The sequence below is a fragment of the Sebastes fasciatus genome, chromosome 4 (assembly GCF_043250625.1).
Source record: "Sebastes fasciatus isolate fSebFas1 chromosome 4, fSebFas1.pri, whole genome shotgun sequence".
NCBI lineage: Eukaryota > Metazoa > Chordata > Actinopteri > Perciformes > Sebastidae > Sebastes > Sebastes fasciatus.
In genome coordinates, this window is record NC_133798.1 from 7,281,598 (window position 1) to 7,298,228 (window position 16,631).

Genomic DNA, 16,631 nt, shown 5'->3' on the forward strand with positions numbered 1-16,631 from the left:
CTGATTTTCAAGTTTGTGTATAAACTTCAATCTGGACCAGACTCATTGTTCTGAATCTTGCCATTCTAAATCCATTCAAATGTAAGTTACTGTTCTAGTTCACTAATCTTGACTTCTCTTCTTCAGGTCTCAGTCCAGGAGACTCTGGTGTGGTGCTGAAGTGTCAAGTGTGTGGCTTCAACTCTGAATCCCCTGCCCAGCTTCAGCAGCACGTACGAACCCACCTAGAGGTTCGGGTCCCGGCCGAAAGGAGCCCCACCCCTCGCCAAAGTACCCCATCATCAGTTGACCACTCCCAGCACCAGCCGTCTCCCCAGGAGAGGGAGCCTCTAGCCTGTGTCCCTACGCCGGACTCGTCCAGCCCTGGTGCAAACGGTGGCTCGGCCACGCCTCGAGGCTACAGTCCTCCTGATGCCCCAACCGCTGACCTAAAGATCAAAGAGGAGCCTCATTCAGAATCAGAGACAGAAGAGCAGCAAATGGAGATTAAGGAGGATGGAGAGGAAGAGGAGCTTGGTGAAGAGGAGGGACAAGAAGCAAGAATGGACACGAAGGAGAGGCAAATCGCCACATCCTCTTTCCCGACATCAACCTCTCCGAAGAGTCCAGTCAAGACTGTGAAGGCAGAACCGACTAGTCCCACCCCTGGTTCTAGCCCCGCACATGTGGGAGGCACTGGGTCAGTTCTTCCTGGAGGAGCAATGTTCTTGCCTCAGTACATGTTTAATCCCGAGGCAGCCATCTTGCCTCAGGCCTCGGAGATACTGGCTAAAATGTCCGAGATGGTCCACAGCCGTCTGAAACAGGGCCAGCCAGTTCCTCAGAACAACCCAGCGGCCTTCTTCCCCTCTGGACCGACTGCATCTACAGCCGCAGCCACTCCACCTCACAAAGGAGCCACCTGCTTCGAGTGTGATATCACCTTCAACAACATCAACAACTTCTATGCACATAAGAGGCTGTACTGCTCCAGCAGGCACCACGGAGAGGGAGCGACCTCGGCTTCGGACCCAGGATCGACGAGAGATGCGGCCCCAGCCACGATGCCTTCTAGTGGGGCACACGGCTCGTCCACATCTCCTCAGGGTGGAGCAGCGAGTAGAGCAGCCTCTGCTTCTCCTACTGACTCTGACCCTCCTGCAGCGAGTGGAGCAACAGAACCCAAGAGGGTGTTGGAAGTGAAGACAGAAACCCCTGTGGGGAGAGAGGGTATATCATCATCTTCTGAAGGGGAAGGCGGAGGGGGGAGTGTAGGAGGAGGAGGTGGAGGAAGAGCAAGTGAAGGCAGCCAGAGTCCTGCTAGTGTTTCGGCAGAGGACCAAGAAGAAGATCCCAATACAACCTTCTGCCAGGCCTGCAACATCCGCTTCAGTCGTCATGAAAACTACACGGTCCATAAACGCTTCTACTGCGCATCACGCCATGATCCAACCAACCACCGATCTGTACACATGGCCAAGGCGACCACAGCAGCAGCCTTCCTTCCTCAGCCCATTCGCAAACGCAAGAGGAAGAAGATGTACGAGATTCACATGGCCAGAACTGAAGCCTTAGCCAACGCTGCCGCTGCTGCCGCTGCCGCCGCAGCCGCCTCTGCTGCTGCCTCCGCACCATCTCCCTCTATTCTGGGCTTGGTCGTGAAGCAAGAAGTTTCCCCCGGCGGGGCGGGCAGCTCCAGCCCCGAAGGAGATGGCCCGATTGACCTCAGCAAGAGGCCCCGTCTGAGAGAGGCTCCACGGCACGGCAGTAGCAGTATCCTCCCTGCCCTGCCTCTTACCGACTACCACAAGTGCACCGCCTGCAGTATCAGCTTCAACAGCATTGAGAACTACCTGGCTCATAAAACCTACTATTGCCCCGCCACCACCCTCCAGCCCCACACCTTGGAGCAACTTCACAGGCTCAAGAGTTCGGCCTCTACCTCTCCCAAAAGCAGGCCTCAGCAGGAGCGTCCGGATCTTCTGCACCCTATGGAGGCTAAAGCTCTGCCTGGTGAGTGGGTCGCCCAGGCTCAAGGCACATCATCCAGTCCTCACCCCTCCGCCTTACCGGCCTCCGACGCCACATCTCCTCCCCATGCGACCACCACACTCGCAGCCATCCCAGGAGCTGGAGCCAAAGGCGTAGGCGCCGGTTCCTCTCAGGCGATCTGCCCGTACTGCCCCAACAGGCTCATCACCTGTGATCTGATGGAGCACTTCAAGACTACCCACGGCCTGGTTGTTACCATTCAGCCACCCCAGCCAGGCGGCGCAGTCAGCCGCAGCCCCAGCCTTAGTCCCAGGGATGGAGCTGCTCCGACCACCTCCACCACCCCAACCAGCCAGCCCAGACTGCTCTCACGAGTTCACAGAGACAGCATCAACGGGCAGGCAAGGAGCGGTACTGCTTCTCCCGTCTCCCCGCTGGTGAACGGCAGCCCTTCAGCTGGCGGCGGATCGCCTTCGGCCGGTTCACCTCTGCCCATGTCTCCCCCAAGGGCTCCTTCTCTGACTTTGTCACCTGTGCCTGAGGTCCCGAGGGAGACGGTTGGGTCATCCCACCTTCTAGACAAGGCCGTCCCCGCCATGGCCTCCCATCCCACCCCCACACCCCAGCCTACCCCCATCACCGGCCCCAAAACCACAGTGATCTCCCCCGTCCTGAACGGTAACTCCCGCTTCTGTCGACTCTGCAACATCAAGTTCAGCAGCCTCTCCACGTTCATAGCTCATAAGAAATACTACTGCTCTTCCCACAGTGCCGAACATGTCAAGTGAGCCGAGTAATTTCTCTTCTTCCTCTTCCCCTTCCTTTATCTTTCTGAGTGGAGGTTTTCCTTCACTGAGGTTCCAGAGAAGCTCAGTTTGTCCCTCCTCCTCTTCCAGTCCTCCCACATGGATGCCAAAACGGCGCTCAGCTGGCATGACCATGAATGACAATGAATGACTGTTACTCACCTGGCGGAGCCTGATGCCCAACTGCTCCAGAGCAGAATTTGCAGGTGGTGTTACTAACATACCATGAACTGATATTTCTCCTCCGATGGGTCAAAGTTTATAGTACACTAAGAGCTGAGACAGATGCTACCTGCACACACTGGTGTGCCCTCGTCCCCTAGATCACTCTCTGTCTTTGTACCCCCAGTCACCAATTCAAAATCGACCACTCCCAGGCCTCACAGTATGTTGCATTAAGGGACGTTAAAAACATTTATGTCAACAGCCTGTTTTCTGTCTCTCTGTTTGACTGTCAGTAATTGGATTCTGACTGTTGGAGGCATTTTTCTGACTGATGATGATACAGTAATGACGATGCTGATTATGATGAATCTCCAGTCTTTTCCTGAGCTCTTAATGTTCCAGACCTAAACAGAGGAATCGTTTTTCTCTCGTGTGGAAAAGACTTGATCATTGTTAATGTTTTTATTATCTGTGCATAGTGTATGATGTCTGAAAAAAAAATAATTCTATAATGCTTTTGGTTTCAACACTGGCTCTTTTTTGCTTACCTAGAGAAGCTAAAGCGATTTAGCTGAAAAACAAATATGTGGTATCACAATGTTACTAATTACTGAAGGATAATATTTCAAAAATGGACAGTTTTTATTTTGTTTCTTTCATACACACACAAATTTTTATTTTCTCTTTAAAATGCAAGGGAGAAAAAAAACAGTGAAATATTTATCTTTTAGTCCTCACTGATTTCATGTCAACAGAAAACTACCTACCTGGTGTCTGAGAGTACTTGTATTTTTTATTTGTATATTTTTCATACTGTTGGAAGGAACTGTTTGGATCTGGGTATGTTGAAGTGCATTTTCTAAGTGTAGATATGTAATATCTTCTCACAGTAATCACTGGGATCACACTGAACTTTGTTATCACGTTAGCATTTGGTGTTCTGTTTATGTAGTCCAGCGCTGTTTTATTTTTACCCCTTCTTGTACGATTAGATCAGAACAGCTTCCTCACTTACAGCTTTTCACAAGAGAAAGTTGAACGAAGCGCTACTGATACTGTTGTGTTTATACTTTGGTGAGAATGATGTAGCCTCCCAGATTTTTAGGGTATACAAAAATCCAAATTTTGAATCAAAAGTCTATCTTTAGTTACCAGCCTCCATATACCATGCAAAGTAGGACCATTACAGACACTCAGCTTTAAATTATTTGTTGCACAATTCCATTTCACACATATACTATAGGGATACACAAAACACACAAAAAAAATGCTTCGTTCTATAATGCACATCTTAAAATATGTTATTTTTTTCTTTTAAATTATTGTGTTTCAGTCCGGCAATGAAGGCATAGCAGGGAATAGTCACGTCTTGGCACAGCGCCTCACACAGTAGAATAACCACTTACTGTGGTCCATGGTGTGTGTGTGTGTGTGTGTGTGTGTGTGAGAGAGAGAGAGAGAGAGAGAGAGAGACTGCTTTTCCTCTCTCACTTTATTGCTCAGCCACTCATGCACACATACTCACACACAATGTACGCCTTGTTCCCATGCTGCGGTTGCAGTTGCAATACAGTGTTAGTTGGAACTGTGAAATATTCAAATATTGATGCAAACTTACAAATGTAAGGGTCATCTTAAGTTTTTTTAAGGCCCAGACTTAATTTTTAATTGAAGCTACCAATAGCCAATATTGCATTCAGACGCTGAATTTGTGACACATTTTGTCATTTTTTCTCCCCAAAATTCTAAAGAATAAACATTTCCCTCAGGATTTTTACTCTTTTCAATGTAAAAGAGCCTCTAAAACAGCATTTGGACCTTTATGATACACTAAAACTACAGAGCTAGGAAATAGTACTAGGTGATAGTAGCTTCATTGGAAGTTCTGGGGCCAATCCTCCCATACTGACAGGACCAGGGGAGCACATAAACCAGCTATTAGACATTTTTGCTAGAATGTCCGTCAAACTGTAAATGTACTAACACAGGACAGATCTGGACCTGTGCTGGCTACTACTGACCTGCTTATTCAGTAGTACACATCCGCCTAATCAAAAGTCTTCACTCTCTTGTCAGTGGTTGGGAGAAATATTGTCACACCTGTTAACATTTAGTTTTTTGTGGTCACTCACTAAGGGACAACAGAACAAGCTGTAAACACAAAATTGAAATATTCTCACCGTATAAAGTTGTTCTGGCGAATGTGGCAATGTTAGTTCCTCATTATTTGATTAATGTTCTCCCCCATCTGTCCGTTCCCAAAACCGGTAACCACATGTCAAAGTGTAGGATGTTTTTAACATAATTCAAAATTGCTGGTTGGTTTCCTGCTCTCTTGTGGTTTGGAGCAGCACTGTACCGGACACATCTTACTACTAAGTGTTTACAATTGTGCTGGTCTATCTCTCTCAGTTCAAAAAAGGAGAGAGAAAAAGCAGAAGAAAGTCACAAAGTCAGCAGCTCGTCACAAATTGAGTAACCGAGTGCTGGAAAAATCATCCTTTGAACTTAACCCCTTTTAATTGCACTGTGTTGTATAAAAAATGTGCTGAATGTTTAAGTTTTAGGGACTTTTTTTGTAATGTATTTATGTTATATACAGAACTTTTCCCCGTCCAAAGTGCGTCATCTTGAAGGACTTTTCTGAAAGATTTTAGCCCTCGCCTAAAACCTTTTTTTTTGTAGTTGTAAACATGTTTTGTTAATGATTCCTCTGATGTCCATAATGGAGAAAATCACAATGAATGTCAAAACTTTTTATTTCCATATTTTTCATTTCATTTCAGTTCCATTACACTCTTGTCCAAACTATGCATGGGAAATAAAAAAAAGTTCTGAGAGACACTGATGGAGAATGTGACTGCACTACTTTCTAGTGGCTTCAATCTGTTTTTGTGAGAATGCCTACGCACAACTCTCGTCACGTACCTGAGTGGGAGTCCTTGACTTTTGGAGGTGCTTCATTCACCGTTGCTTATAGTCACTCATAAATCCCTTCCTTTTATAAGAAAGTTTCCAGCGCGCTGTTTGGTGCTCACTCTTGAATAAAGGCTGAGTGAATCATCAGCTTTCTTTTCAAAAGATGTGCATGAGCAATAGTACCTGTAAGAAAAGTAAATGTGCCCAATCAGAGCTCCAAGGCTGCTCCACTCAATGGCAAAGTGAACCGATAAAATCACTGTTACCTTTAGCTTGCACCGAGACCAAATTAATTATTGCTTATTTCCAAGTGACCTTCTTACCCTGTATTTATTCTTCAATTATGGAATGTGGATTGACGTCTCCCTGTTGTATTCAGGTACTGAGTAATACGCTGTGTTCTGGCGCAGTTTCAGCTCACATTGTTACAAGCATCAAGAAAACACTTGACAGGAGATGCCATAATGATGACCATAAACAAACCAGACCATTTCTGAGGATGCTGGCAGCTCCTCATTCCATTTTACTCAACTGAATATTACCTGGGATGCTCTACAGCACTAAAGGATGCTGCTTAATGGCACAGATAATGCAATAGCCTTTTTTTATTTCAGCAAACTTCAAATGTATGAACTTAAAAAAACTGTAGAAGTACTAAAAGTGAAGTAATAAACTGCTATAATATAGCAATGAACTAATAACCCACCCATAAACTGCTGCAAATTAATCCTTTTCCAAAAAAGTGATTCGTTGAATTGAAAAGGCACATAATGTGCTGTGATTGGTCAGACTAATACAGACATTGTTTATTTCTTAATTTATTTGATACCGTGCTCTTGTAAAACAATGCAAAATATTTACACAAATGTATACCTTCTGTTTTTGAAGCACACAATTTTACAAGACACTTTTATCAGCCAATCCTTTTTAATATAATTTATTTGGATTATTTAACTTTCTAACTTAAATTATTTGCTTTTATCAGTAGCCTATTTGTGAAAGTCATGTTCTCAGATGTATTGTAATGAACTAATATCATGTTCTACATATCTGTTTGAACTTTTGTATTCAATAAATTGGGAAAAAAAGTTGATTGAATATAAAAAATAAATTAAAAAACTACTTTACTTACTTACTTTTCACTGTTGTAAACAGACGCACACTGGCTTTGTAGTCGCAGTGTAGGACAGCATTCATGCACACATGTTCGCCAGCTGGCAATATAAAACTATAAATGACAGGGCATAGGATACTAATAATGTGGCGACAAAGACGTTTCCAGCGGAAATACTGTGGCTCACATTCATTTTGAAAGGGCAATGACCGATGGTGCAAATCAGTCAGTCAGTGACAGACTTTCGCATTTATAGGGCTGGCACCCGCTTTGCTGCGGTCCAGCCAAAAACAGAGAGGAGGGTCTATCTGCAGTCTTACAGGCCACACGACACACCCCCTGAGATAACTTCTGGGATTAACGTACTTATTTTAACCCAAACCATGATCTTTTCCTAAAATCAGAGTTGTTTTTGTGCCTAAACCTAACCAAGTAGTTTTGGTGCCTTAACCGAAGCTGTGACCGTTTTGAGGGTGTATCATTTAGTAGGCGTGTCCTGTAGTACTGTGCACCGAGACCTACCTGAAAACAGTCGGCTCTTTTCTTCCTCTTTAGCAGTTTTGGCAGTGTCTTCCCCAGTGCACTACGCTTATTACAGCGCCACCACATCAACATAATGCTGCAATTGTCATTACAAATGACAGAAATCCACCAAATGCAATGGAAAGTTCTGTCAAGAGCTGAAGACAGGACAAAATTTGACAGCCGCCTTGTAATTCTTTATGCAGGAAAAACCCTGCAGAGTTCTCAGTGGTGATGAAGAGGTCACAAACAGGAGATGCCTTTCCTGGAACGAAGAGCAGCTCAGTCTTGTCGAGGTTTAGCTTCAGGTGGTGTGCAGACATCCACTGAGAGATGTCAGCCAGACGAGCAGAGATTTGTTCTGTCACCTGGGTCTCAGACAGGGGAAAAGACAGGATCAGTTGAGTGTGATTAAAGGGGAAGGGACCCAGAACAGAACCCTGAGGGACCCCAGTGGTGAGGCTACAAGGTTTAGGTACAGATTCTCTCCAAAGTCACCCTGTAAATGCAGCCGTTGAGGTAGGATGTGAAAAGGGAGAGTGCAGAAACTGAAACTCTCAGTTCTTGGAGGGTGGTTCACCATGTCAAACGCTGCTGAAAGGTCCAGCAGGATTACCACAGTGGTGATTAATAAATACACTCTCGACCGGTCCCATCATTGTTGTCATCGCTCTGAAATAGCTGAGCCAATCACAGTGACGACAATCGCTTAACAACGATATCACGGCGTGGTTCTCAGCCTCCCTCTAACTCCAGATTTAAAGTCACTTGCATTGTTTGAAATGTGTGAGCGAAACTACATGTCTGGGGCAGCATTGGAAACAAAAAATGCAGCAGTCTAATGCCATCACATGGTCATCACATGACCTAAGTATGGAACTTTAGTTCAAGTTTCAAGTTCAAGTTTCAAGTTTATTTGTCATATGCATTTAAAAGTACAGTGTACAGTGAAATGCAATGAATCTCTCTCAGCCCTTAAAATCTATAAATAGTACAGTTGATAAATACTACAATAAATAAGACAATACCTGAGAATAAAATTATAAAACAACCTAAAACATCCATAAAACAATCCACAGCTCTGCATTCATTTAGTGCTACTGTTCAGTAGTCTGACCGCCTGCCTGAGGGTAAAAACTGTCTTTGAAGTGAGAGGTCCGAGCTCTAATGTTCTGTAGGCGCTTCCCTAAAGGGAGATAAGAGAAAAGTGTATAAGTAGTAATAGACTTGTGGCTTTGCGCGTGCATGTGAAATGCGCGTGCATGTGAGCGTGCACGCGAGCGTGCACGTGTGTGTGTACGCGCGTGCGTGTGTGTATGTGGGGATACAGGTGAACCCTTGGTGACCCTGGTGTCCTTTTTGTAACCCTAGGGCTGATGTTAATTATTGGTAGTTGTCCAAAGGTGTCTGCTGTAAGGTGTTATCAGTTGCTCCACAAACAAAAAAAGAAGACCCCATCCTGTGGATCCTGATGCAGATAAAAAATACAATTGTATCCCAATATGTGTCTTTATTACCGTATCATTAAAAGTTCAAACAAACCCTGGTCCCTGTGACCAAAATGTTTTTGCCTTTTTGATGTTGCCACAGAAGACCCATACTGTTGATCCTGATTCAGATAAAAAAAAAAGTCGGTTGTATCCAAGATGTTATCAGTTGCTCAGTAAACAAAAGAAGACCCCCTCCTGTGGATACTGCTTCAGTGAACAAAACACAGTTGTATCCCTATATGTGAACTCCGTTGTATCCAAGAGGTGTCTTTTTTATTACAGTATCATTAAAAGTTCAAACAAAGCCTAGTGTGCTGTGGTCAAAATGTTTATGGCTTTTGATGCTGTGGTGGTTGGTACTGTTTGCAGGCTATAGCAGCATGGATCCTGTAACCATATGTTTGTTTGTGAGAGGGTGTATGGATTAGCGTTGTTCGTAGTCGATATTAACATGTATCCAGGACAAATGGTGTGAGAAGGGAAGTATGTCATCTCCTTCATGTCATCTCCTAAAATTCTTTATGAGATGTATCTGTGAGAGGGGGTGGGGTATGGGGTGGTATTGTTTGTAATAGATATCAGCATGTATCCAGGGACAAATGGGGTGAATGTGAGCGGGATGGGGGTCATCTCTTGTATGTCATCTCCTAAAATTCTTTAGGAGATGTATCTGTGCTGTAATGATTTGTTAACATTTTAAATTGGTAGATGTGTGTTAGTACACCACTAATTTTGCTTGTAGTCATCTCCCAAAAAAAAAAAAGCGGTGCAATGTCGGTAGAGTTACAATATAGTGGGTTTTTAAAAAAAAAAAAAAAAAAATGTATGTAGTGTGAATGGGGCAACCTCAAGGCCTGTCAACCATGCGTATTCATGAGATGTCACTAGCTCCATCTTTTACCTACACTTTGTGTATATAGTCAGCATTCAGCTGAGGTCGTGTTTACCAAACTTCACAACTTTTGAAGAGGACGCTTTTCCTAACGCCACTCTTGCATTTTGCACATTAGGTACAGTGTTCTTTTCTTTGGATGCTTCATTTTTGGCGTCTGTGAACATAGAGCTGATGTGACTTGCCAAAAAGCCCCAGTTTTGTCTCATCTGTCCAAAAGACATTCTCCAAGAAGCTTTGTGGCTTGTCAATATGCATTTTGGCATATTCCAGTCTCACTTTTTTATGATTTGGTGTCCTCCGGGGTTGTCTGCCATTAAGTCCACTTTGGCTCAAACAGGAGAAAATGGCTCATGGACTACTACTAAAACACTATGAATACTATAGAACTAACTAGCATTGTTAGAAAAATAATTATTAATGGGACAAATTTCTTGGGCATTTTAGCGTGCGATCAACTGCCTAAACACATCAGGCTGCTTGGAGATGGTCTTATAGCTTTTACCTTTAACATGCTTGTCTATAATTTTCTTTCTAATCTCCTGAGACAACTCTCTCCTTAGCTTTCTGTGGTCCATGTTCAGTGTGGTACACACCATGATACCAATGTTTAATGTGCCCCTATGGTCAAATTATTTTCAATCTTTTCTAGGGGTACCATCATTTTGTCCAGGCCAGCTTCATTAGTTTGTTTTTTTAAATGATTCTGAACCAAAATTCAAAAACATTAGCTGATTTTCATTAGTTCATTTTCAATAAATTTTTATTATTACTTTTTGTCAGTTTCAAGTTATTTCAGTGACCATTTTTTTTTTTTTATTCTTTCTTTTAACGGAAGGGTACCAACAATTTTGACTATGTGTGTAGATACACACACACACACATATAGTATATACATATGTCTATATCCACACCCGCTTACATATAGATATCCACTTAGACACATTCGCTTACACAGTTATCTATTCTATTTTACAGACAAAAAAAAAAAAAAAAGGACATATTTACATCCCTTTAGTTGACCTTTTTGTCGACATTACTTATTAATTAATTTTGTTTAACTCCAATCCTCACCCTGACTCAAAGCAGCCCACCCATGATCAAAAATGATATTCTGTTCTTTTATTTCTATTAACATCCCTCTCAAGAACCCACTGATGTTTCAAAAACATTTTGAAATGTTCAGTGTTTAACTGTTGTCTTTTTATAGCTTTAAATATAAATGCTTTCCCCATCGTAATGATGATGTTGTTCAGGTCTTTTCCTTTTTTTTTTTTCATCACCCCTTAAATCACCAAACATTATAGATAAAGGACAACTATAGAAATTTGATTTTGTAGACTGAGATCCACTTTTTTCAACGTTAATCCAAAATAATGCAACTTCCTTACAATACCAAAAATAAATGAATGTCTGACTCCTCTTCCTCCTCACACAATCTACATATGTCACCTTGTTGGATGCCCCATTTTAATTTTTTTTAGCATTCTCTTAGTAGGCAAGAATTTGTAGATTAGTTTTAGTTGTAAAATTCTAATGGAGACATCAAAAGAAGTTGTGTAAATACATGCATATACTTTCCTCCATGGGATACATTTGTCTAACAAATATCCCCATTTTTGACTGGATAGCTACTGGTGTAGCAGAAATGTGTTTAAGTTGCATGTATAACTGATATATTTTCTTGTTTATTTTTGTCTTATTCATCCATGTTGTGTCCTTAATGTAGGGGTAACATGCCACTTGTTTTGTACATAATAATAGCTTCCTTTTCCAGATCTGAGGTATAGCTGCACAGAGTTGATTAAATGTAAAAAGGTCACAAACATTACCGTATACTATTTTAAATTCATCATAAGTCTTGATTTCGCCCCCACTATTCAAGAGGTCATTTATAAATAATATTCCTTTTTTCAAACATTGATTCAATAAAGATACGGTGATCATTAATCAAAATATTTCTATTATACCACAACACTTGGCTCTGGATTTCATAACTTCACTCTGGTTGATGATATTGGTATTGAAACCAACTGACTATGGCCTCGTCCAAAAAGCCGAATAAGTATGGAAATGACTTTGCTCTTTAATATAGTGAACTGAAAAGCAGTTAACTGGAGGTAAGGATAGAGTTCTTTGTGGAACAGAGGATGAGCAGACCTCAATCATTTTGCTGAAAACCACTGCAGATTTAAGATACATTTTGGTATAAGGGATGCTTTTAGTGCAAAGTTGAGTGCCTTAAGGTTTAACAATTTAAGTCCACAGTGTTTGTAATCATTATACAGATAAGCTCTTTTAATTTTGTCAGGCTTCCAACCCCATATGAAATTGAACACATTTTGCTCATATTTTTTAAACAGCTCCTCTCCTGGGGTAGGTAATGACATGAGGATATAGATAAACTGAGGAATCACTAAGGAATTTATCACTGTTATTTTTTTCCATATAAAGTTAAGTTAGTCATTCCCCAAACTTTTTAATTTTCTGTCTAATGTATGTAGCTTTCTATCAAAGTTTTCCTTCGTGATAAGGTCCATGTCTTTAGGGATATGTATACCAATGACATCTATTGGGCCATCTGACCATTTTAGTGGGCAGATTACTATAGATATTAAAATTTGTACCTTTAAGAGATCCAATTCGCAGCACAGTACATTTATCATAGTTAGGTTTTAGTCAGGAAATTACTGAGAAGTTATTCAACTCTTTAACTAATGCAGTAAAGGATGCAACATTTGGTTGATTTTGAAAGTTTACATCGTCCGCATACATTGATATTTTTGATTCCAAACTATTTATTCTCAAACCTTCTATGTTGTTATTCATTCTTACTTTTTGTGCTAAGATTTCTATAGCTATAATAAATAGATACGCAGACAGTGGACATCCTTCTTTCAATCTTCTATATTGCTTAATTGTTTCAGAAAAAAAACATTGTTTATTATTTTACACTTTGGATTACTATACATTACTTTTTATCCAACTAATTAAAGAGTCTCCAAAGTTAAAATATTCTAAACATTTATAAATAAAATCCAAACGTACTTTATCGAAAGCTTTCTCAAAGGCAGCAAAAAAAAAAAAAAAAATGAAAGCAGAGGTTTTTGTTGAGTCATAATATTCAATTATTTCAATTATTTGTCTAATACTGTCACTGATAGATCGACACTGTAAGAAGCCACACTGATCTGGATGAATAATATTGGGCAGTACTAGTTTTAATCTGTTTGCAAGACATTTGGCTAATATTTTAGCATCGTTACATTGTAGTGTGATTGGCCTCCAATTCTTTAGAGTAGTGGGATCTTTATACCTTCCACCTGAATCTTGTTTCAATAATAGTGAGATTAAACCTTCCTGTTGAGTTTCTGTAAGTTGTTTTTTGCTATATGACCAGTTGAAGGTGTTCAGCAAAGGTGTTTTAACAGACTCATAGAAGGTTTGATAAAAGTTTACAGGTATGCCATCGGCTCCTGGACTTTTTACTTTTTTCAAAGGAGTTAATAGTTGGATGTAATTCCATCCAGCGTAATAAGTCCCTCACAAGATTTTTTTCTTTCTCTGTTAACTTTACGGTATTATCGTCTTGAGAATTGGGGCTAGTATTTTGAGGCAATAAATCCTCTGGTGGGCTCTGTAAGGAGTACAATTTTGAAAAATAATTATGTTGTACCAGCAAAATTTCCCTTGGTTTTTTCAATGATTTTATTTCCTACTATAAGCTTCAAAACATTTTTCTTTACAGTGTTTTTATACTGCAGATTTAAAAAATATTTGGTTGATCTCTCCCGATTTTTCCAGCCATTCTATTCTATTTCTCAAATATGATACGTTGGCTTTCTCTGCACATAGTCTTTCTAACTCTCTTTCCTTGTGCTCAAGATTGTCCAGTAGAGCTTGTGACACATTTGTATTATTGTCTACCCGTTCTGTTAAATCTTCTATCTCAGCTATCAATATTTTTTCTGTCTCCAAGCGATTTTTATTTTTTCTTGAGCTGTATTGAATGCAGTGTCCCCTTAAGGTGTATTTTAAAAGCATCCCATATAATCAAAGGATCCGCTGTATCATTATTCACTACAAAGAAATCTTTTATGAATTTGTTTGTTGTATCTATAAACTCTTTATCCTTCAATAGCTTCTGATTTAATTTCCAGTATCCTGGACCCCTATGAAACGTTGTGGTACAAATGCTCAAGGTTATAAGATGATGATCTGACCTAAATCTCTCTTTAATCTCGACTTTATTCATTTTTGGAGTCAAAGAAAATGATGTTAAGAAATAATCTATTCTGCTAGCCTGATTTCCTCGGCTCCATGTATATCTTGTTTGCTTTGGATTTCGCAATCGCCATATGTCAATTAAATCTAGTGAGGTCATGAGGCCAGAAATAGCATTATATGCTCTAGAATGATAATTCTTAGTTTGTATGCCTTTTCGATCCAGATCTACATCCAACACAGTGTTGTAGTCTCCTGTCATTATCAAATTTTTTATCATGTAGTTTTTCTTTTCTTGCAACATGTTGAATATATCTTGAAAGAAGAGTGGATCATCAGAATGAGGTGCATACAGATTTACTAATACAAATTCTAGGCTATCCACCAATATATCTTGTATAATATATCTACCTGCTTGATGTATTATTGTATCTTTGACCACAATATCTACTTCCTTTTTATACATTATCATTACAACTTTAGAATTTGAGCATCCGTGTGAAAAGTATATGTTATCCCCTCCACTCTGTTTTCCATTTAATCTCATACAGTTGGGTAGAGTGAGTCTCTTGTAAACAAAATATATCATAGTTTTTATCCGTAAGCCAACTAATAAAGTGTCCCCTTTTCTTCCTATCAGCTAAACCGTTACAGTTGAAGCTTGATATTACTAACTTAGACATATTTGATCTTCAGTGGATTCTATACTTTCATGATTCTTGAAAAAAAAAAAGGATGGAAATAATAATAGTGACACCAAAACAACGGGAAGGGGCTGAAAATATTTCCTGTTTCTTCCATCCTCTGATGATATATTTTCTATTGTCATATTTCTCTCCCTTTTTAAATAGCGTCTAAGAGAAACATTTTACTATAACAAAACATCCAATCCCAATTTATGAGCGCAAAACTAAGAACAAAAGATCATCAATGCAGAAAATAAAAAAATGATGATCAAATATGTCTAAGTTAGTAATATCAAGCTTCAACTGTAACGGTTTAGCTGATAGGAAGAAAAGGGGACACTTTATTAGTTGGCTTACGGATAAAAACTATGATATATTTTGTTTACAAGAGACTCACTCTACCCAACTGTATGAGATTAAATGGAAAACAGAGTGGAGGGGATAACATATACTTTTCACACGGATGCTCAAATTCTAAAGTTGTAATGATAATGTATAAAAAGGAAGTAGATATTGTGGTCAAAGATACAATAATACATCAAGCAGGTAGATATATTATACAAGATATATTGGTGGATAGCCTAGAATTTGTATTAGTAAATCTGTATGCACCTCATTCTGATGATCCACTCTTCTTTCAAGATATATTCAACATGTTGCAAGAAAAGAAAAACTACATGATAAAAAATTTGATAATGACAGGAGACTACAACACTGTGTTGGATGTAGATCTGGATCGAAAAGGCATACAAACTAAGAATTATCATTCTAGAGCATATAATGCTATTTCTGGCCTCATGACCTCACTAGATTTAATTGACATATGGCGATTGCGAAATCCAAAGCAAACAAGATATACATGGAGCCGAGGAAATCAGGCTAGCAGAATAGATTATTTCTTAACATCATTTTCTTTGACTCCAAAAATGAATAAAGTCGAGATTAAAGAGAGATTTAGGTCAGATCATCATCTTATAACCTTGAGCATTTGTACCACAACGTTTCATAGGGGTCCAGGATACTGGAAATTAAATCAGAAGCTATTGAAGGATAAAGAGTTTATAGATACAACAAACAAATTCATAAAAGATTTCTTTGTAGTGAATAATGATACAGCGGATCCTTTGATTATATGGGATGCTTTTAAAATACACCTTAAGGGGACACTGCATTCAATACAGCTCAAGGAAAAATAAAAATCGTTTGGAGACAGAAAAAATATTGATAGCTGAGATAGAAGATTTAACAGAACGGGTAGACAATAATACAAATGTGTCACAAGCTCTACTGGACAATCTTGAGCACAAGGAAAGAGAGTTAGAAAGACTATGTGCAGAGAAAGCCAACGTATCATATTTGAGAAATAGAATAGAATGGCTGGAAAAATCGGGAGAGATCAACCAAATATTTTTTAAATCTGCAGTATAAAAACACTGTAAAGAAAAATGTTTTGAAGCTTATAGTAGGAAATAAAATCATTGAAAAAACCAAGGGAAATTTTGCTGGTACAACATAATTATTTTTCAAAATTGTACTCCTTACAGAGCCCACCAGAGGATTTATTGCCTCAAAATACTAGCCCCAATTCTCAAGACGATAATACCGTAAAGTTAACAGAGAAAGAAAAAAATCTTGTGAGGGACTTATTACGCTGGATGGAATTACATCCAGCTATTAACTCCTTTGAAAAAAGTAAAAAGTCCAGGAGCCGATGGCATACCTGTAAACTTTTATCAAACCTTCTATGAGTCTGTTAAAACACCTTTGCTGAACACCTTCAACTGGTCATATAGCAAAAAACAACTTACAGAAACTCAACAGGAAGGTTTAATCTCACTATTA

The 16,631-nt window shown here is 40.0% G+C and overlaps 1 protein-coding gene across 1 annotated transcript in view; it reads left to right on the plus strand.

The window, feature by feature from the left end:
* zfpm1 (zinc finger protein, FOG family member 1) overlaps positions 1–5,790 on the plus strand; it is a 122,376-nt gene extending 116,586 nt beyond the window's left edge. Inside the window, exon 9 of the mRNA XM_074631729.1 lies at positions 127–5,790. Coding sequence (XP_074487830.1) covers positions 127–2,759 — 2,633 coding nt within the window. The 3' untranslated portion in view covers positions 2,760–5,790. The remainder of the gene's footprint in view (positions 1–126) is intronic.
* Positions 5,791–16,631: the final 10,841 nt, after the last annotated feature.